The sequence below is a fragment of the Recurvomyces mirabilis genome (genome assembly GCF_035927965.1).
Source record: "Recurvomyces mirabilis strain CCFEE 5264 chromosome Unknown scaffold_9, whole genome shotgun sequence".
NCBI lineage: Eukaryota > Fungi > Ascomycota > Dothideomycetes > Mycosphaerellales > Teratosphaeriaceae > Recurvomyces > Recurvomyces mirabilis.
Genome location: NW_027041943.1, coordinates 139,655 through 160,746, shown reverse-complemented (window position 1 = coordinate 160,746; position 21,092 = coordinate 139,655). Strand labels below are relative to the sequence as shown.

Sequence of the window (21,092 nt, the reverse complement as noted above, 5' to 3'; positions counted from 1 at the left end):
TCACTCAGGAAGGCACCAGTGTTTCGAAACCGGCGGCTCAACCAATTGCCGCGGGCACTTCGCTCAAGCAGTGTTCCTCATGCAGGAAAGACGACAGCACCCTGACTCATAGCCCACACGTCTTGGCCCTTCGAAAATGGTCCACAAGAGAAATCCTGCAAGGTGGGAGGACTGGAGAACAAGACGGTCGAGGACCAGGCGATCAACCTATTGTGACTGCTTCGCAGTACATATCTGACCGCATTCCCGTCCTTTGCTGCTATCACACCAGCACACTGCAGTGCCCGAAGTGTAGTCATTCGGACACAACAAACGTGGGGAAGACATCGAGCATTTGGTAGCAATCAATGAGCCATGACTGGGGATAGAAGAGAGCGTCCTCGAGCAGCGCCGGCTTATCCCAGCGAAGTTCCAACCGGCAACATGATAGCATGGATCGAAGAAGCGTCTCAAAACGTAAGTGACTGCACCACTGATCAGGAGATGACACCAAGATATAGCCTCAGATCATACGCAGGCTTATTTGACAACCTTTACACGATGCTCTTGCATTCGTGACCTTCGAAACTGGCAATATTTGTCTTAGCTTGGCTCGACTCCATGGCCGGAACCCCTTCCGGCCACACCACTCATGTTAAAGCATGAACAAGCCATGAAACCCACAATGGCCGCAAACATTCCGGCCACTGCGATATAAGCGACAGTCTTCCCCAGAAGTTAAGAAGTTGTTCCTTCGTCCTCTCCTCAACATCAACCATATCATTGTCACGCTCACGTGACCACCGAAACATATCTCTTCATCACTCCATCATGTCTCCTTACATGTCAGACAAGGTCGTGAGACCACAGCATGCTGGTAGAATACATGGTGTTGCTCCACACCTGGACGAAGATCCTGCCCTGGCCCCCAACGGTGCCGATCCATTCACCATCACAACGTCCACTGGCTTTATGCCATTGCAGGCACCGATGTATGACCTTCCGGCGGCCTTCAAGGCAGTATCAGAGCTAGCCAACGCGATGCCGGTGACCAAGCTCGACGGGACCCCGGGCTTGCTTTCCACATTTGAGCTGGGTCCTCGCATCGACAATGGTGCTCTGCTGAACCTTACTAGCGAGATTGACAATCTTGTCACAAGCGACGGTAAGCCCGACCTACCCATTATCACAGCAGTGTTCCGAGACTACGCTTTCTTGGCTTCGGCATACATCCTTGAACCGTGCTGGCAGAAATATAGTACAGGCTTGGAGGGCTACGGCTTGGGCAGACAGATTATGCCAGCGTGCTTGGCTGGACCACTTGTCAAGACTGCCAACCTGTAAGGACATCTAACACTACTGTGCCGACCATTCGATACTGACGTGATATATTCACAGGCTTGGCATACACCCCTTCATGGCATATGCGGCAGCTTACAGCCTATACAACTTTCGCTATGCCGATCCTGACGTCGGAACAGCAGAGTATGACAACCTCCGTCTCATCCGTGCTTTCGAGCACGGACTAGATCCTAAATCGTCCGAGGCTGGCTTCATCCTCACTCACGTCGATATGGTCAAGCATTCGTCAGGTCTTGTGGACGGGAGCGTACAACTGCTTGATGCAGTAGCTACAGGGGATGACAGCAAGGTCGCGAATGCCTTTGAGCTCCTGCTCGACACCATGCACGTTATCGAGGAATCGATGGAGACCATGTGGACGAACTCCCGTCCCAAGGACTACATCTCGTACCGCACGTTCATCTTCGGCATCACGAACCAGTCTATGTTCCCAGACGGTGTCATCTACGAAGGTGAGAACGACAACAAGCCAATGTCTTTCCGTGGAGAATCAGGTGCAAATGATAGCATCATACCGCTACTCGACAGCCTGCTGCAGATTCCTATGCCGTCAAACCCGCTCACTGAGATCCTCAAGGACTTCCGCAGCTATCGACCGAAGCCGCATCGTGAGTTCCTGGCTGCTGTTCGTCAGGAGGCAGAAGACGTTGGGGTACGAAGCTACTGCTCGCGCAGTGTGGAGAATGCCGTCAGCTATTTGAAGTTGCTGGATCACGTCCGCAGCTTCCGTTGGCGACATTGGATGTTCACGCGCGAGTACATCATCCGCCGTAGCAGCCATCCCACAGCAACAGGCGGCAGTCCAATCATCAGGTGGCTCCCCAACCAACTTTTTGCGGTCATGGACCTGATGGACGAGACTTGGCAAGGACTGAGCGAGAAGGATCGTGAGGACGCAGGCACGTATGTCAATACTGTGATGCAGAACGTGAAGGAACAGCATGGCAAGTTGCAGACAGAGGTCGAGCGATGGTGTGCTGAGCGAGCACAGTGACGGCTTCGTTGACGGTATGGTTCGTACGTGGGTAGATCACGGAGCGCTGTCCATGGGGCTCCGCAAAGCACGTTGGCACCCTGAACAGAAGCGTTACATGTCCCGAAATCTCCGATACGAGCGAAACCTCATTCAGCAGTTGCTTCCTTCGCGTATCGATTCAAAATACTGCGGCGCGGGGTGTCCGACGATCTTTGTAATGCCATTGTGGTAAGTACTGTTGTACCAGGCCTTTGAAAACGACCCATCCAAGTCAGCATAAGATCCAATTAGTGGATTCCCCTGGCGATACCATGAGGCTCGAAGATCGAAGCTGGCGGGCGGCACCTGCGAAGACACAGGTGTTCGTATGAGGTGGAATTCACTACATGTACAATCAGCCACTTCCATGTCCAGTAGCGGCGCGGTCCGCTAGTTGTTTGCTGCACTTGCCCTCGCGAGGACCTCGTATGTCATGCAATTTGCAAACTCTCGTGTTCATCAAGTGCACAAGCACATCCCTGACTGATCGCGGTTGTGACTCCATTTCGGGTGGAGATCAGACGAGAGATTTCATCGGAGATGGTTCGAGATGATTGCCGAGAAACAGCCGTAACAGCCTAAAGATCCCTTCTTGCACCTCTGTCAGACTTAATGGGACTTTGTGTCCACACATTGCTGATTCGGAGGCATTTCACACGTCAACGTCAAAGGCCTTGCACCAACACAAGCACAAGAAGCAGTACCAAGCCGCATAAGACTGTGCCGGCCAAGAAGGTCCATTCGGATCCCGGGCGAACGATGCAACCACTTCGACCTGGCGTTGCATTATGAAAGCTTGTCTTTCCTGAAGTCTTGGCCTGATGCTCCACCGCGCTGCTGTTCGACTTTTCTCATTTGCTCAGGATCCATGATGATCTGCTGGCCATAGGACTTTGCTCCACTGTCGCGTGTTCCCAGAATGTATGCCAAGTGATAAGAGATGCAGCGGACGGAGCAAATGCCTCAAGTAGAGGGCTAGAAAGTAGGTGGTGGAGGCGTTGATCGACCAGATCCGTATATCTATCAGTCCTCTCGCCCGGTGTCTCTTTTACGTTCTGCTTGATCTCGTCCGTCTCTGTTCCGCTCTCCCAAGCTTCAGCCAAGTTGGCTTCGTTCTACAAGCTCTACCACCATGGCACAGAATCATGAGGAGACCATCGCCGAGCTCCACGCCACACTCGAGCAACGTACCGACCAGAAGCACACCACAGATCTAACCGGTGGTTCCTTGCCTGTGGCCGAGAAGGGAGATATCACAGATGTCGAGCTCCAGCCTACAGCGGAAGGCGAAGAGCCGAACGAGCAAGAGAAGCACACCTTACGACGCATCGGTGAGAATCTGCCAAGTGCAGCATATCTTATCGCGATTGTAGAGCTGTGCGAACGGTTCACATGTGAGAGCTTTCCGTATCAGCAGTGGTCTCTCTAAAGTATCGGCTGACCACGTAGTTAAGACTATGGGTGCCAAGGATTGTTCCAGAACTACATCAACAACAGTCCCCAGGGCTACGACGGACCACGAGGTCTTGGTCTAGGACACGCAGGTGCCACGGGTCTAAACATATTCTTTCAGTTCTTCTGCTGTGAGTGCAACCGCCTGGACTCATCCTGGAGCCATTTACGAATCCATACTGACTCTTTGTGAAGATATTACACCGATCTTGGGCGCGATCATCTCCGATCAATACCTTGGCAAATACAAGACCATTCTCATCTTCGCTTTCGTCTACTGGATCGGCTTGCTAATCCTCTGGACCACTGCTCTACCGACTTCGATCGAACACGGAGCTAGTCTGGGCGGATATGTCGCGGCCATCATTGTCATCGGCTTCGGCACTGGCGGTATCAAGTCCAACATCGCACCTCTGATCGCCGACCAATATACCCGCAAAGTGATGGCCATCAAGACGGAGAAGAATGGCGAGCGAGTTATCATCGATCCTGCGATCACCTACCAGCGCATCTACATGATCTTCTACTGGTGTATCAACGTTGGCTGCTTGTCACTACTGGCCACGCCTTTCATGGAGAAGTATAAGGGCTTTTGGAGCGCATACATCCTCTGTTTCTGCATGTTCACAATAGGTGTCGTGGTCCTTATCGTATGCCGCAAGTTCTACATAGTCCGGCCACCGCAGGGATCGATTATCACAGACGCCTTCAAGGCTATCGGCATGATGATTGCTGGACGAAGCTATAACGCTGCCAAACCTACTTGGCGCGCGGCAAACGGCAAGAACAAGACTGTGCCCTGGAATGACCACTTCGTGGATGAGCTTGTCCGTGCTCTTCGAGCCTGCAAAGTCTTCGCATTCTATCCCATCTTCTGGGTCTGCTACGGTCAATTCAGCTCCAACTTCGTCAGCCAGGCTGCTCAGATGCAGGGACACGGCATGCCCAACGATCTGATGCAGAACTTCGACCCTATCAGTATCATCGTCGTTATCCCGATCCTAGATCGTCTGGTTTACCCGGCGCTGCGAAGAGCGCACATCGAGCTCAAGCCAATCATGCGCATTACCATCGGCTTCTTCCTTGCTGGTTTGTGCTTGGCATACGCCGCTATCGTTCAGCATATCATTTACTCCAGCGGTCCTTGCTATGGCAGCCCAGGCGCCTGCCCCGCGGGGATGGACGGCAAGACACCGCTCCCGAACAACGTCCACATCGCCGTGCAAACGCCAGCCTACGTCTTCATTGGTGTAGCCGAGATCTTCATCTCCGTCACTGGTCTCGAATACGCCTATACCAAATCACCACCTTCCATGAAGTCATTCGTGCAGTCACTCTACCTCTTCACCAACGCCATCGGCTCCGCCCTGAGCGAAGCCCTCGTCCCCGCTACCAGCGACCCAGCAATCATGTGGATGTACACTGGTGTCGGCGTGGCTTCCGTGGCAACATCGGCCATCTTCTGGTTCATCTTCCATCACTACGATGCTCAGGAGGAGGAGATGAATAAGCTTGATCAGCACGACACTTGGGACGGGAAGGCAGGAGAGGAGAGTGATGAGGATGGTGCGGCGAGGAGTGCAAGAGGTGCCCCTGCGCAGGAGGTGACCGAGAAGATATAGAGGTGGGCATATAGATGCGTCGTGTAGTATGAATCGCGCCTCTCTTCACTTTCTCGTGTGTGCATCACGCGCTCGGCATCCCTGACCTCTGTGCAGTAGTCAAGCAGTATAGTAGACCATTTAATTGGATGATTATACGCGAGACGAAGAGGATTTTTCTGGGGAGCAGGTATTGAATGCACATAGTGTTGTTTCGAGAAGAACAAGGTCGGCAACAAAGCATCGAACAGAGCACGAAGTTCATCTTGAGTTCACCAGAATGACAAATCTTTGCAGGCACATTGTCATTGGTTCCGGGAATTAGTCTATCATATGCTGTTCTTCCATCTCAGTGGTATCAGATGGCTCCTTCAGCTTCCGGAGCTGTTCCGCCTCGACTCTGAAAAAGGTCCAGAGGAATCTGCGCACGATCTCTAGAACCTCCACCACGAAGATGCCGTGCTCGGTTCCATTGAAGTGCGGCGCAAGGAAGCGTACTGTCCACATGAAGCGTAGCACCAAGTCCAGAGCGATAATGGCGTAGTATTTCCACGTACTGAACAGTAATCTTTGTCGAAGGCCAATGGGGTCTGCAGGACGATTGTTAGCATACATTTCGTACCAGATGATGACCTCAGTCTGCTTACAACTCGGCCTCGGATACTCCTCCATGAAGAACAGATTCAAATCCCAATCGTGCGCCACGTCCCAGTAAAAAGAATAGCATGTATTCACCACAGCCGCTACTGGCAATCCCCAAGCAGCCCACGGATCTGACGGATCCTGCGAGTAGATCATCGACATGGCCAGGACAGCGATCGAGGTCGCATACTTGAGCAGATTAGCCGGCTGGTTCGCAATATGGCATTGTCGCATGCGGATCAGAAACGGCCAGCTGAAAAGTAAGAGCAGGAACCATGGATGCACTTCTCGATTCACTTTTCCCTTTGCCGTGATGGGAAGGTCGGCGGAAGTGAAGAGTAAGCGGAAGGATAGATAGATCTCTGTTATTGGCCGGGCATAGGATGTCAAGGCATCAGCGAGCAGGATGTCGCCGAAGCGGCCAGAGCCCTCGGGCGCGAGACCACCAATGCCTATACGGAGCAGAGTGTGGCGGAGGCGGGTACGACCCGTCGGCCAGATTTGTTTGGGCCAGAGGATGCGGTTGGGTAGCACGAATACTAGGAGTAGGATGAGGAGGAGGGTGATGTTGGGGAGGACGAGGTAGTATTGAGCTAAATCGACATCGCCTAGACCTGTTACTGTCCAGAATGTTGCTGTTGAGATGCCGAGGATTAAGGATAGAATTGCAGCTAGTCGGAAGACTGATCGATGATTTGGTGATGTTGGGTAGGAAAGGAGGGTGGCTGTGTCCAGGTTCATGTCATGAAAGATGCGGAGGTTTATTCCATAGAGCCATATTCCTAGGATTACCAGGGAGGACAGGCGGACTGGGAGTGGAAAGAGTGGGAGGTATGGATCCAGATATGATATGGGCTCGGTATCCAGATCAGCCATTGTGGAGGGGGTGTCGTCAACTCATATTTGGTCAGACGGTAGGGAGAAAGCCGCGAACATGTTGAGCCTCAGGTATGAGTGCAGACGAAACGGGCGTGGCGCAAGGCACAAGTCTTAGAGTTCAGGGTTGATGCTAGCTGCATATGCCTATCGATTGTGCATCTCGAAATGTTTGTCGTGCTACAACGTGGCTATATACACATGCACAAGCATTATCTCACGTGGTGTCCTCGACTATGGCTGTACACAGTCCCCACCCAGTCTGTGATATCTCGCCACGACTAAGTTGCAGAACGACTCGAGCCTCGCAGCCTGATATGACAAGTTCTGATTTACTGAGTGACGTATCTCGCTAGTTCCAGTGCCAGTGCCAGTGCCAGTGGCCCAGTGCCCTGAGCCACGACGGGCGAAAAAGGGACCGACACGAAAGTTTGCAATTAATGCCTCAAGAAATACTTTCACCTTCACCTGTGCCTTTGTCTTTCCTACTTGCAAACATACCACTCCTCCCAACACTTTTACTTGCTGTCAGCAACCTCGCCGACAAAGACCACATCACCCCCACACCCGCCTTCGACGGACTCGAAGGCACCTTCCAAACTTGAACGCACCTCGTGGCTTCAGTCCTTGAACTCGAACTCCTGCTCTTCTCGCCCGACGCCATTCCCTCGCTCGCCGACGACTCTCAGCTGCCGCATAAGAGCCTATTTGGAGTCCTTCCCTTGACTGGGGAAGACTCTGCGAGCTCTCGCCACCAAGGATTGTTGGCTTTGGGCTTCGCGCCTTTCAAGCCACCTTAAGACCCACCCCCGAGACCCAAGGATTTCAACCATATATATCTGTCATAACCGGGAATGGTTATGGCACCAAGCGCTGTCGACGCTTTCAACAACGATCATCAGTATGGACCGGTGAAGATTGAGCAAGAGATCAACTGTATCTCTGACCATGATTTTGGAAGGAACGACTATGTGCCCAACAATGCCGCCAAGATTGCCAAGGAGATGATTGGTGCTGCTCTGCAGAAGCATATCAAGAGTGTCAACCCAAGCGAGTGCGAGGCGGGAGAAGAGGATGCCTTCTTTGTGGCGGACATCGGTGAGGTCTACCGTCAGCATATGCGCTGGAAGAAGAACCTGCCTCGAGTCACGCCGCACTACGCCATCAAGTGCAACCCTGATCCAGTTGTTCTGCAACTGCTGGCAACTCTCGGTGCAGGCTTCGATTGTGCCAGCAAGGCCGAGATCGAGCAGGTGCTGAAGATCGGTGTCGACCCCTCTCGGATCATCTACGCCCAGCCGTGCAAGACCAAAAGCTACCTTCGCTACACGGCGAAGCAAAACGTCAGACAGATGACGTTCGACAACACCGATGAGCTGTACAAAGTCAAGGAGTTGTGTCCGGAGGCTGAACTCTACCTGCGCATCCTGACCGATGACTCGGCCAGCTTGTGTCGTCTGAGCAATAAGTTCGGCGCTAGCATGGAGAACACGCAAGAACTTCTTGAGCTCGCTAAGGAACTGGATCTGAACATCGCAGGCGTAGCCTTCCACGTCGGATCCGGTGCCACAGATACTGCGGCCTTCGTCAAAGCGGTAACAGATGCCCGCGACGTCTTCGACCGCGCCAAAGCTCTCGGCTTCGCTCCACACACCCTAGACGTGGGCGGGGGTTTCGTCTCCGAGACTTTCGAAGAAACGGCAGACGTCCTCAACATGGCTTTGGAAGCCCACATGCCCTCCAGCATCCGCATCATCGCCGAGCCAGGCCGCTACTACACCAGCAGCGCCTTCACACTCGCCTGTAACGTCATCGCGCGTCGTACAGTGGAGGATCGAGAGACGGGAGAGAAGAGCTACATGCTCTACCTCAACGACGGCGTCTACGGCAACTTCTCGAGCATCATTTTTGACCATCAACACCCCATCCCTCAAATCCTCAGCACGTCCCGCAAGCAGAACAACTACAACTACGACCTCAGTTCCAGCACCGAGTCCCTGACCGACTCGGGCTATACCTCCGCCTCCGAAGACACCAACTCCACGGATCCTAGTATCGGAGGCAAAGCAATCACCTACTCCATCTGGGGCCCGACCTGCGACGGCATCGACTGCATCTCCGAGCAGTGGAAGTCCGCTCAGACGGTCGATGTGGGCGATTGGTTGTACTTTGAGGACATGGGTGCGTATACCAAGTGCTCGGCTACGAAGTTCAATGGGTTCACGGATAAGCATGAGACGATTTATGTTAGTTCGGAGGCTGGGGCTAGTGCTGTTCTTGGGTTTTGAGTTTTGTGATGAGGGAGGGTTGGGTTGCATGAGTGGGTGTGCGTGGTGGGGTTAAGTGAGCGAATGGTACAGTCGAAGTCAAGGGATTTCTTTCGCGGTTGCATGGGTTAGGTTGGGTGGAATCGTAAAAAGTCTTTGGTGTTTTCATCTTATAGCGTGGGTGGGTTTTCGTCTTAGTTGAGTAGTGGCACTAATACTACTTGTCCTGTCCTGTGCCGCCATAGCCCCTCACCAACAATGGACTTGATGAGTCGATACCTATACTGTCATCCCAGAGTTCTGAAGTGCCTGCCCTGGCTCGCACTATGATAAGCAGAGTCGAGGCCCCCTCACCCTCAAACTCTCCTTTCTCCACCTCGATCAGAAGATCTAGTACAAGTAGTCCTCCCGACTGAACAACCCCCGAGATCCAGAAGGATTGCCACGGTCCCCCCCCAGTGCCTTCCTGCGCCTCTCCCTGACTGGTGAATCAGGCCTTCCAGCCGTGCGACTACTGCTGCTGGACGCCCTGCCGCCACTTTCCCGAGAGGAGCCGACTTCCACGCCGCCTGGACTGCTGTAGGAGCTTGTTGCAGAAGCGCTGCGTGTGACGTTGTTGTTATGGTTGGTATTGCTGGAAGCTTGTCGGCGGGTATTGATGCCTGCTAGTGTGTTTGAGAGCTGGAAGGGATGGCTGGATGGGTTTTGTGTTGTGCGCGCGCTGTGGTTGGGACGGTGGGTGGTGGGGAGGCTGCTATTGCGGTCGTTGAAGGCGGAGGCGAACATGCCGCCGCGGCGGGTTGTGGTTGATGGTCCTGCTAGGGTCGAAGGAGAGGGTGAGTGGCGGCGTGGATTATTAGGGAGCGGCGCGTTGGCGTGGCGACTGCGACGAGAAGTGTTCGTCTCGAGCCGGTGAGTGTTGCGCGTGGAGGCTGGAGGATTAGGGCTAGTATCTGCGATGTTTGTTAGCAGATGGGTGTCAACTTTCAGACATGAGATTCATGCGGACCCAAAGCGTACCCATTCGCCACATCATCGTCGTCTTCGTCATCCTCATCACTATCATGGTCATCGTTGGAATCGTCGTCCTCCTCGTCGTCATCGTGTGTGTAGTCGTGATAATCGTGCCGGATCGAGCCCTGGCTTGCGGGCTCGGAGTCTTCGTCATAATTCGTGGACGGTGCTCTCCCGCCATTCTCTGAGCCTTGATACTCAACTGATCGTGCTCTGCCAAAACTTGCTGGGTTTGGTCTTGCGTTGTGTTCGTTCCCATCATCAGATTCTGACTCATCGTCATCTGAAATGAGCACTGGACCTCGTCTTGGTACCACGTGGCTGCGCTTGTTCTGGCCGCCAGTAGATCCGCGAACAGGAGCATCATCCTCGGAGTCATCAATCGGTATCGCTGCGTCTGCTGCACGGCCGGGTTCTTCCTCGTCGTCCAACACAACCACCTGCGCTCGGCCTCGACGTCTGATCGGCTGTGCCGAACCATGGACAGCGGAGTCTCTGTCAGATGACCCGTCCATATGTGCCTCCTGCTCACTGGCCGACTCTTCAGCTTCGTCGTCGATGAACGCGTCTAATTCGGAGTCATGCTCATCGTCGTCCTCATCCGAGTCGTCCACGTCAGAGCTGACAGGTATAGGTATAGGACCGCCGGCTCTGCGTCGTCTACCAGCTGGCGTGGGAACCCCCTGAGGGTCATGGTACGTGTTTGGAGGACCGAACGCTGCATCAATCAGTGCCGGATCCAAATCGTCCATGCCCATGGAGTCCCCATCGGAGTCAAAGTCTCGACCAGCACGCGCAATCATATCCAAGTCATCAGCGTCGCCGTCGTAGTCGCCAAAATCATGATCCACCTCGTCATCCGTGTCCGGCTCTTCCACTGAGAAATCGCTTGCTCCGTCGCCCACCGGCAGACCGCACCTTTCGCACATCCCATGCTCCACCTCCCAATGACATCGCGGACACCTGTCTACACCGTCGCCAGGATCATGCATAGGCATGAGTCTGCGACCACGGCCAAAAACGCCCTTGAACAGCCCACCAGTCCTCGGATCCTGGTCAGCCTTGTCCTTAGCCACGATCGCTGCCTCGTCTTTCGCCAAGCCGCTGTGTTCTTCCGCAGTTTCGCCATCAGGCAGCAGCTGCTTACGACTCGCGAACATCAGCACCAATTCGCGAAGCACGTAAGAGGGTGTAGGCTGTTGTGTGATGACTGTCCTGCAGTCGGGACACGTCTTCTTCTGATTGCCGCCTAGCCACTGTGCCAGGCAGCTGTAGCAGTAGGTATGCCCACATGCCAGACCGTACGGTTCGTACATCCAGCGACTGCAGATCGCGCAGCGCAGCGTCTCTGATATTGAGTGGACATCTTCGCGAAGTGTTTTGACGTCGGCTTGGTGTGGACACGTCTCCTCGTGGTCGCCTCGAAGCTGGGCTGTCGTGGAACTCTCGCCGTTTGTGGTGATTGGCAGTGACATGGTTGCCATGTTTGTGTTATCGACCGGTGATTGTGAAGCCTTGGCACCACTTCTCGACATCTTGATGCGTTTGCGGGGATTACCAGCAGGCAGGTGATCCATATCGTGCGCGTCGATGAGTTGGTGAGAAGACGCTGGGGTCGACTCATCACACACACGAGTGGCGAAGGAACTTGGTGTTTGCTGTCAGTGAAGTGTAAAGGTAAAGCTTCAAGCTGGGCAGCCTTTCGAACCGAATCACGCCCTGACGCGTGAGGGCCCAGTAGCGTCGCACTAAGCCCTGCCGAGTGACTAAGCGACGAAGCCTCAGGCACGACTTTTGCAAATCACAGTATATGAAAGATCGCGATGGAAACATCTTCTCCTCTCCTCAAATGCCTTCACCGGCCTCAATAAGTAGTGCGTTCACAGCTCATACTCGATCGTCATCCTGTGGTGGATAGATCGCATCTCCCACGAATCAAGGACAATCAGTGCTGTAGCACGAAGCATGATTGAGCATGGAACGTCGTTCGGCAAGCCGTATATCACGAAGCATGCTACGAGGCCACGAAGACGATCGTGCTAGGTCCTGACGAGTCACACGGGCAGCTATGTAGCTACCTAGTGGAGTAGTGATAGATACTTATCGCCAAAATCCTACTCTTTCTCCGAGCACCCACTCCGAAACGACGAAAATGCCAAAGAGCAGGAATGCTAGGCATTTCTTGGAACAGAAATCTCGCCAATTCGACCATGGACGGACGATGAGCCAGAAGATCAGGAGCCGGTTTGATCTCTTGTCAAGCGATCGCCTTCCAGGTCGTCCCCATGGGGCCATGGCATGCCGTCATGTCCGGAGTAGTCGAGCCTTCGGAGCCTACAGTGGCAAGCCATGTAAGTGAAGGATAGCAGACGAATGACATCTCCAACCACAAAAGATGTTCACTCCGATCAAACTGTTCCCCTGCTCGGCCTCTTCGGCTCCGTTCTCGCTCAGCTGGACGCTCTGCCCGCCGGGTTTGACTCTGATCGCTGGGTGTGGTGGTCGAATAAAGACCCTCTATTAGCAGTCAAACCGGACATTTCAACAGGACGATCTGGGAAGCTCCATCCGCTGCGAACGTCTCGGATATCAGAGTAGAAGCAATGTAGGCAGGCTCAGCGTATTTCATGCCAGCCAAATATTGATGACTGTATCCTAGCAATGAGCGTGTCATCCAAAGCAGCTTCGTAGCCTATGATGAACGCTTTTTCGACATTATTGGATCAAACACCACAGTCGAGCAGCTCCAAGGTCTCCCTTTTCAAATCCACGAAGCTTCCTGCTATATACCCGAAACGGGCCAGCTCTTCTTCGTGGAGTGGGGCCCGCCTGGAGGCATCAACGGCTCACACAACTGGCAGTACCTGCTCGATGTCAGGACCAACAATCTAAGCAGGATTCTCACCGTGCCTCCAACGTACAATGTGCATGGTTGTGTGTACCAGCAAGGCAAGTTGCATTTCGTCACCGACGGCAGTCTCAACGAGACAGGCTACCTTGCCACCATCGACCCCTACACTTTAGAACAAACGCTCGGGCTCAACAATTACTTCAAGAGGCCATTCATCAGCTTTAACGACCTTGAGATGGATCGGGAGGGGAATTACTACATGACTGACTCGTCGTCAGGCATGTAAGTATCAGCCGAAACGCACGATTCACCACACTGACAGACATATACAGGGCCGCTCGCTTCATCCTTACAACGCCCCAACTTCGCCGACAGTCTACTTCGTCAACGGCACCACGAGACGCATCAAACCACTCACCTTCCTCAACCCAGGCAACCCAAACGGCATCACGCTCTCTCACGATGGGAGACCGCTCTAGCTCTCCGATACCGGCGCCTCAGATGCCTCTACGAAAATGTTCCTTCGTAACAATCAAGGCGGCCGCGACATGTGGGCTTGGGACTTTGCTGCTTCATGGGTTGGTGATAAGCTGCCGCTGCTACTGAATTAGCGACTCATGAGCCGAGCGATCCAGTACTTCTGGGACGGCATCAGGGCGTTTGGGGAAGGACGGGTTTTCGGGGCTGCTGGCGAGGCTGTTGATGTGCTGGACCCGGAATCGGCCTGGACGCTGGGGTCTATTCGGGTTGGTGGTGGTGGGAAAGATCCCGTGAATTTTGCTTTTCGCCAGCACGAGATGTGGAGTATTGGGAAGGGCGGGGTGTGGCATGTCAAGGATGCCAAGGCGAGGCTGAGTAGGAACTACTAGGGTATATAAAGATACCATGTTGTTTAGAAACTTTTGAGCCTCAGGCACGAATTTTATCGAGTTTGTCCAGTGACGTGCATGGCTTTTCGAGATAAGATCAATTCCTCCTTCCACGAACGGACATAGGATCATGGTGAAGTGGGGTTTGTTGTGCAAATGTAACCTTGTTTCTGTCGATGAGGGTCTGGAGTGAGGGGCCATGATAGAACCTGCATGCCGAAGAGATTGATTCTGTAGGGAGGATGTAATGTCTAGGTATCCTATCTTCCCTTGGTCACTTGACTACACCATTCACCTACACTACTATCGAACATGCGGACCCACGCTTGCCTTTCTCTTTCGCTACTGACCACTGGCATTGCACTTGCATTACCATCGTGGCCTTCTCACGGCGGTTATGGCGGCAGTGGCGGCGATGACTGCGACGACAATAAACTCGGTGCTGTGGCCTCCGAGAGCTCGATATGCAGCAACATCGGCATCGACGTGCTGAAGGCTGGTGGCAACGCCGCTGATAGTATGGTGGCTACTGTCTTTTGCGTCGGCGTTATAGGCATGTACCACAGGTAGGTGACGCCAAGCCAGCCAGCACACCTCTTCCATCATATCCTGACCTTAAGCAGCGGCGTTGGCGGAGGCGGCTTCATGTTGGCTCGCCACAGTAACGGGAGCTACGAGTTCATCGACTTCCGTGAGACTGCTCCAGCGGCTGCGACTCAGGATATGTACAACAACAACACCAATAGCTCCATCTACACCGGTCTAGCTAGTGGTGTGCCAGGCGAGGTCAGAGGTCTCCAGCATCTGCATGAGAACTTTGGCGTGCTACCTTGGGTTGATCTTGTCATGCCTGCTGTGCAAGTCGCTCGCAACGGATTCACAGTTACACCGGATCTGGTACGCTACATGGCATCTGCAATCGTAGGTATTGATAATTTCCTGGTCAATGAGCCAACATGGGCGATTGACTTCGCACCAAATGGGACTTTGCTTGGCCTTGGCGATACAATTACAAGACGACGATATGCCGATACACTGGAGTCAATAGCGAAACGTGGTCCCGACGCCTTCTACACTGGCCCGATAGCGGAAGCTACGATCGATACAATCAATACTACGGGCGGAATCATGACCTTGGCCGATCTGAAGAATTACACTGTTGCTATTCGACCGCCTTCAGCCATCAGCTACCGCGACTACAAGATTACGAGCGGTAGTGCACCTTCTTCTGGTACCGTCTTAGCCAGCGTGATGAAGATCATTGAGGGCTATACGACAATCGGGGAAGCCTCCACAGTGGACGAGAGCACGCATCTATTTGACGAAGCTATCCGCTTTGCATACGGCCAACGATCTGAGTTAGGGGATCCATCGTTCGTGAAAGGTATGGACGCGTACCAGGCCGATATGCTATCTGAGACTACTGCCGCTGCTGTCCGAGCCAAGATCAACCCAGAACATACTCTGAACGTCTCGGCCTACGACCCTTCTGGCTTCGAGTCTTTGGTGACACCAGGAACCTCCGCCGTAGTAACAAGTGACAAATCAGGTATGACGATCTCCATCACCACGACCGTAAACTTGCTGTTTGGAAGCCACATCATGGTGCCCGAGACAGGTGTAATCTTGAACGATGAAATGAACGATTTCTCCATCCCCGGCTCCAGCAACGCCTTCGGCTACATTCCCAGTCCCTCGAACTACATCCGTCCTGGCAAACGACCTTTGTCCTCCATCACACCCACCATAGTCGAGCACGCGAACGGAAGCGTCTACTTCGCCGTAGCAGCGGCAGGCGGCAGTCGTATCATCACAGCTACTCTGCAGAATCTCTGGCACGTATTAGACCAGAACATGACTGCCCCTCAAGCGCTGGCGAAGCCAAGATTCCACGACCAGCTTGTACCGAACCAGATCTCGTTCGAGTGGGCTTATGATAATGAGACGGTGAGTTTTATGAAGGCGAGGGGGCATAATGTTACTTGGATTGCTCCTGGGCAGTCTACTGCGCAGTCGTTGAGACGGTTGGAGAATGGCACTTTTGAGGCGGCCGGGGAGCCTAGGCAGTTGAACAGTGGTGGGTTTGCTGTGTGAAGGGGCGGGAAGACTTGTCATCTGAGACGAGTTGGTAGAGTAGATCATATATCATAATTTATTGACGAACATTGAGTTCAAATATTGACATCACAATGGTTTCAACGGTTCCCATCCCTTCATATCTCCCCCATCACCTCCTTGATCCATGAGGCCGCTCGTATCTCGTCGAGAAGGTAGCGAGGGCGTGCTATCCGGGACGGCTTTCTTCAGTGTTCTGGATGGAGGAGGCTGAGGCGGCTGTTGGCTTCTCGCTGACACGAAACTCGCACCTGAAGCGACTCGAGACGGCTGTGCGTCACCAGTTCCAGGCATTGTTGGAGCCTTACTTAGGACTCTCCTCGGCTCTGGGGCGGGTGGCGGAGCACGCGAGGAGCCCACAGAAGAAGCCGTGGACTCGCCGGTCTCGGAACGCAAAAGTGCCGGTTTCGATGGCTTGGGCGGCGGAGCAGGTTTGCGCAGTGTCTGCTTCATATGCACTTTTCCATCGTCATTGTTGAACGTGGCAGGTCGCGGTGGTCTAGGCGGCGGCGCCATTTCCTCGTTAGACAGGCCAGATGTACCAGGCGAAGGGGCAAGCTTCCTTGCTGGAATCGCCTCACCTCCTGCCCGGGATGTTTGCGAGATATTGCTCGCTCTCGAGGCGGTCCTCGAAGGCGGCGCACTGGGCTTCTCGACTTTCACCCAGTCGGGCTCCGTAGCAGGCGAGAAGGGATTCGATGGCCGAGCAGGGTTGGGCACATATCCGTTCTCTGCTGGTGGCTTGACGGTCGATCGAGCTGGCATACCATTGTCGAGCCACCATTTCCTCTTGTCAGAGCTAGCAGGTGGTAGGCCGGGTTCGATCGACTCGTAACCTATTAGCGACTCGACATCGCTCTCGTCTCCTTGTGTCGCACTTCTGTTGCCGATGTCTGCTCTTCTTTTTGCATAGAGTTCAGCGCTGATTTTGTCCTTCGTGTTGCGGTCGCTGACGTTGATTGTACACTGGAAGTAGCCGTATACTGGACGATGATCTGAGAAGCGTAAGGTGGCTGTATCATAGTGCATTTGCCGTAGGTTGTCGCCCTTTGTCACAATCCGATCACACCAAGCAGGTATTCGAGCCTTCTCCGAGCTATCGTACTCGTCCGTGTATAAGTTGTACTTGTATGTTGGCAAGAACTTCGGTGTCTTTTCCGTGTAGAACGGGAATGTCTTGCCATGCACCATCTGCAAGTTGAGCTGATCATTCTCATATAGCTGGCCAAGATCGCCCTTCTTGATCAGCAATCTGGCTCGCTCGTTGTCCATACCTATGCGGTAATTGAAGTCGCCAGCCCAGATAATGGTATCGTGGTCTTCTATCGTCCTGTTCCGCTGGAAATGTAAGCCAGCAGAAATTGTGCGATAGTCTTGGTTTCGCTCCTCGTAGTTGGCAAATCCAGCAGCCAAGTGCGCAGTAACAAGACAGATCGAGGTCTCGGCATACTCCATCCGTATAGCAACCGCGCCTTTGTTACCAGCCATACCACTCATCCCAGTCTTCTTCACTGCACCTTCAACATTCTTGACCAGAGGTAGCACGTTCGCCTTGACGTAGACAGCCAAAGACGCACCTACGAGCTGCCCCCCTCTCAACATAACGTACTCATCCGAGCCACGATGCCGAGAATTGACGTTCAACGTCTTGCGTACTGCTTCTTCCCATACCTGGCGCCTGTGAGGATCAGTCGACATGATCTGCTGCACATCCAGCTCCACGATCTCTTGAAACGCTATAGCTACTATATCAGCCAGTGGTGACGACTGCACAGCATCCGGACAAAGCCATAGCGAGAGATCGTCCTCGGGTCCGGCGGTCTTGCCGTTGAGATTAAACGTGCCGACAAAGATGCTGATCTGCTCCGAAGACGAATACTCGCTTTGTCGTTTCGCCAACTCAGCAGTCACCCAATCATTGATCGGATCATACAGATGTACCGGGATCTGTCCAATAAGCCGACCGAGTAACATATCGATCGTGTTCTGTCGGCCCTTGTCCTCAAAGTTGTTGATGTATAGTCGCTGTGCAGACTTCCGCACATCTGCCAGAGCACCCGCAAAAGACATCTTCCCAGACCTCGTGAAAGACGACTTGAGCGCTCCAGTGCCAGCATAGATCTTTGATAGCGCATCTCCGCAATCGGCCCAGAGGGTACCATGCCGTGCCCAGAAATCTGATGTCGGGCTTCGTTCGTCCTGCTGCCGCAAGAAGATTTCAACTGCCATTTGGGAAATTATGGTCTGGATGAGATTTGTGCGGTCTAAACAGTCCAAGCAATTCGTTCGAAACACACCCGACTGTTCAAGGACAACATTCTGTCCCACGATAGACTGCTTGCGACCATCGCGTTGGACAATCTCCTGTGCCTCCTCAGACAAGAAATGCTCGAAGGAGACGGCTGACTGCTCGATCCAGCGCCTGATACCACTGGCCGCTTCGTACCCATTTGGCCCACGAGTCTGCGCGTGGAAGTCGTAGTTGAAGTGCTTGAGGTGTAGATGCTCACTTGAGTCTCCAAGATGCTTCGCGTTCTGGTTGAGCAGACTATGCTCGATGTGGTAGAGATACTGCCGTGTAATCTGCACTTCTTGAGACTTCTCATCGCTGAGCAGATTAACCACAAATATATCGCCGTACGCTTTAGATATATGTTCGAAGTGCTTGTCAAAGGCTGGTTGGGTGGCATCTGCAGACCTCGTGATCGTGATCTTCTGCTGGCCAGGTAGTCCGCTAGCTTGCTCCCAGAACATCGGGACACTGCCTCGGATCTGCACATAGGAGAAGCAGATCGTGTCAGTGCAGAAGATTGTCTCTGTCTCCACGAAATTGGCGACGTTGCCATCATCGTCGATACCACGGGCATTGAAGCGGGTGCCTGCTCGACGGCAAGACAGTCGTGAGATGAGCGTCATGTTTGACGGGAAGCCAGCAGCTCGCATCCTTGCTGGTGAAGAAGATGCAGGTACAGTAACGGTCGAAGCAAAACCTCGAATAGCAGACGTCAATATCTTCGACTGATCAAGTGCCTCTTTCTCCCGCTCGGAAAGCCTTGATCGGAATTCGACCAGTGGTTGAATCATGAAAGTGTTCCACAAGAACCCGGCATCAAGACTATCAATAGCGACCGTGCTGCCTTCGGGCGGTCGATCCTGCAGCCTTTTTGTAAGGTCAAAGTCGGCACTGTAATAGAAGCTGCCACCACTCAACAACTTTTTCAAAGCCATACAAGGATGCTCAAGCAACGGCTCCTGATTCCTTCCATGATCGTGCCCACCTGCATCCAGATCATCCGTTGGGAAAGGATTGATTTGCTCATTAAGCAAATGATCAAAATCAGACCGAGTCAAGCAATGAAACTCCACGCTCAGGATCCTCTGCACCGTTTCTCCTGGTCGGACAGTAGCAACGTGCGAGCTCCCATTAACCACACACAGAAATACGTCCCGCTCGAGAGTCACCAAGCCCAGCGTGCCTTGGACTTTGAGGGAAGATAGAGAACGGTATTCGCTCATGTCCTGGGCCTCCCATGGTGAGAACTCGACTATACATCGTGGCGTGCCACTCTCGCCAACAGAAGTCGAAGAAGCAGTTTTGTGGAGTGTGAGAGCTGAATTAGAGGGACTATGTCGTAGGATGAGGACATGTGTGTCTGTCGCAAGAGCCAGTGCGCGAGGCTGATCGCGAATGAATAATTTCATGGTGCAAGGCGCTCATGCTGGCGCTGATCCTTCCTTCGCTCGTGGTCCTGTCGTACCTAATCCGGATATCACTGCAAGTATTAATCCTACCTCTCAGGGTCGATCACAGCAGACGAAGAGTGCCCTCAAGCCGATATGTTGATAAGATGGAGGCCGTGGAGGAGGGATTGAATGTCAGACAGATATGCAAGGTGCTGTCAACGAGGCAGTGCACGCGCCACCCAGAAATTCAGCGCCACGATTTATCGTCGTCACACGCAATACGGAAGAGATTTGGATGATGATGAAACCCGAAGTACAATTGACATGCTGTTGAGCGATCTCGTAGCTCGCTACATATGGATCGAGTAGATGACATGGTTGCGAAGGGCCGCAAACTCTCACAATCGTTTCGAACGCTGAACGAAAAAGCTCCAGTAAACCGTTTAACGCCATCGCTCATAACATCACTCGCGTAAGCTCAACCCATATCACAAGTCCTATCACAGCACCAGTCAAGCATGGTCTCACCGCCTAACCTCCACCCTTGTCCGATTCCCACCATGCTTATCCTCAATCGTAATCCTCTCCCTCTCCCTCGGATCCCTAGGATAACTATCCCGACTCTGCCTCTCCGGCGGCGCATTCACATACCGATACGTCTCATACTCCTCCCTCGGCCTCGACACCGCACGCTCCCTTCTCACCTCTCTCTCCCGCTCATGAATACTGTACTCGCTCGCCGGCGGCTTACGAGTTCGATGCGATGTCGCTCGCGACCTGACGTCCGAGACGGAACTCGCTGAGCTGGGGGATGTAGAGCGCGAGGGTGCTTCTTCGTCTACTTCTACGTAGTGCGAGCGTGTTACGCTGGGTGCGCGGACGGTTGTTGGTGCGCGGGAGGTCCGTCGTGACTTGACGGTTTCTGCGACGTAGGTCGGTGGTGCGGGAGGCGGTGCGATGATGGCTGGTGGAGGTGGCGCGCGGTGTTCTTCTCTGTAGTATGATGATCGTTCGACTCGTGGGGGCGGGTCGTCTTCGTATCGTCGGACTCTTGTTACGCGCTTGTATCGAGCAGGCGTTGGGTACTCTTCCTCTTCTTTCACTTTGACCAGACACATGATGGAGTATTTCTTTTGTCGTAGATGTATGTCAAGATGCCGGACCTTACGCGTCCCTGTGTATCAATGGTTGTATGTTGTATGCTGTAGAAGTGACAGGCATAACGATAGGTGTGAGAAGGAACGACAAGATGAAATTAGATATCGTGCCAACCTACGCTTGTACGCGCAATATAGATATCGCTTATACCTTGGATCCCGTACGAGATGATGGAATGGCTGGGCGAGTAGAAGACGCCATCCTGCA

At 53.4% G+C, this 21,092-nt stretch overlaps 9 protein-coding genes across 9 annotated transcripts; 5 read left to right on the top strand and 4 right to left on the bottom strand.

Moving 5' to 3' along the window:
- Nucleotides 1-810: 810 nt before the first annotated feature.
- Nucleotides 811-2,335, top strand: LTS14_004075 (uncharacterized protein; the record flags this gene model as incomplete). The annotated part of the gene is made up of 2 exons (XM_064836777.1): nucleotides 811-1,319; nucleotides 1,378-2,335. 2 exons carry the CDS (start codon nucleotides 811-813, stop codon nucleotides 2,333-2,335), a joined length of 1,467 nt encoding a protein of 488 aa, XP_064695410.1.
- Nucleotides 2,336-3,488: 1,153 nt separating this feature from the next.
- On the top strand, nucleotides 3,489-5,430 carry PTR2_1 (peptide transporter ptr2; the record flags this gene model as incomplete). Its single annotated transcript, XM_064836776.1, has 3 exons — nucleotides 3,489-3,750; nucleotides 3,811-3,939; nucleotides 4,004-5,430. The coding sequence occupies 3 exons, from the start codon at nucleotides 3,489-3,491 to the stop codon at nucleotides 5,428-5,430; spliced, it is 1,818 nt and encodes a 605-aa protein (XP_064695409.1).
- A 300-nt stretch (nucleotides 5,431-5,730) lies between these two features.
- Nucleotides 5,731-6,927, bottom strand: ERD1 (protein-ER retention protein; the record flags this gene model as incomplete). Its single annotated transcript, XM_064836775.1, has 2 exons — nucleotides 5,731-5,999; nucleotides 6,057-6,927. The coding sequence occupies 2 exons, from the start codon at nucleotides 6,925-6,927 to the stop codon at nucleotides 5,731-5,733; spliced, it is 1,140 nt and encodes a 379-aa protein (XP_064695408.1).
- An 860-nt stretch (nucleotides 6,928-7,787) lies between these two features.
- SPE1 (Ornithine decarboxylase) lies at nucleotides 7,788-9,215 on the top strand (the record flags this gene model as incomplete). Its single annotated transcript, XM_064836774.1, has 1 exon — nucleotides 7,788-9,215. The coding sequence occupies one exon, from the start codon at nucleotides 7,788-7,790 to the stop codon at nucleotides 9,213-9,215; it is 1,428 nt and encodes a 475-aa protein (XP_064695407.1).
- Nucleotides 9,216-10,140: 925 nt separating this feature from the next.
- Nucleotides 10,141-11,743, bottom strand: PSH1 (E3 ubiquitin ligase; the record flags this gene model as incomplete). Its single annotated transcript, XM_064836773.1, has 2 exons — nucleotides 10,141-10,147; nucleotides 10,215-11,743. The coding sequence occupies 2 exons, from the start codon at nucleotides 11,741-11,743 to the stop codon at nucleotides 10,141-10,143; spliced, it is 1,536 nt and encodes a 511-aa protein (XP_064695406.1).
- Nucleotides 11,744-12,603: 860 nt separating this feature from the next.
- LTS14_004070 (uncharacterized protein) lies at nucleotides 12,604-13,345 on the top strand (the record flags this gene model as incomplete). The annotated part of the gene is made up of 3 exons (XM_064836772.1): nucleotides 12,604-12,701; nucleotides 12,757-12,813; nucleotides 12,868-13,345. The coding sequence occupies 3 exons, from the start codon at nucleotides 12,604-12,606 to the stop codon at nucleotides 13,343-13,345; spliced, it is 633 nt and encodes a 210-aa protein (XP_064695405.1).
- Nucleotides 13,346-14,240: 895 nt separating this feature from the next.
- Nucleotides 14,241-16,022, top strand: LTS14_004069 (uncharacterized protein; the record flags this gene model as incomplete). The annotated part of the gene is made up of 2 exons (XM_064836771.1): nucleotides 14,241-14,494; nucleotides 14,552-16,022. 2 exons carry the CDS (start codon nucleotides 14,241-14,243, stop codon nucleotides 16,020-16,022), a joined length of 1,725 nt encoding a protein of 574 aa, XP_064695404.1.
- Nucleotides 16,023-16,112: 90 nt separating this feature from the next.
- On the bottom strand, nucleotides 16,113-19,745 carry syj1 (Inositol-1,4,5-trisphosphate 5-phosphatase 1; the record flags this gene model as incomplete). The annotated part of the gene is made up of 2 exons (XM_064836770.1): nucleotides 16,113-18,307; nucleotides 18,341-19,745. 2 exons carry the CDS (start codon nucleotides 19,743-19,745, stop codon nucleotides 16,113-16,115), a joined length of 3,600 nt encoding a protein of 1,199 aa, XP_064695403.1.
- A 506-nt stretch (nucleotides 19,746-20,251) lies between these two features.
- Nucleotides 20,252-20,845, bottom strand: LTS14_004067 (uncharacterized protein; the record flags this gene model as incomplete). Its single annotated transcript, XM_064836769.1, has 1 exon — nucleotides 20,252-20,845. One exon carries the CDS (start codon nucleotides 20,843-20,845, stop codon nucleotides 20,252-20,254), a length of 594 nt encoding a protein of 197 aa, XP_064695402.1.
- Between the last annotated feature and the right edge of the window lie 247 nt (nucleotides 20,846-21,092).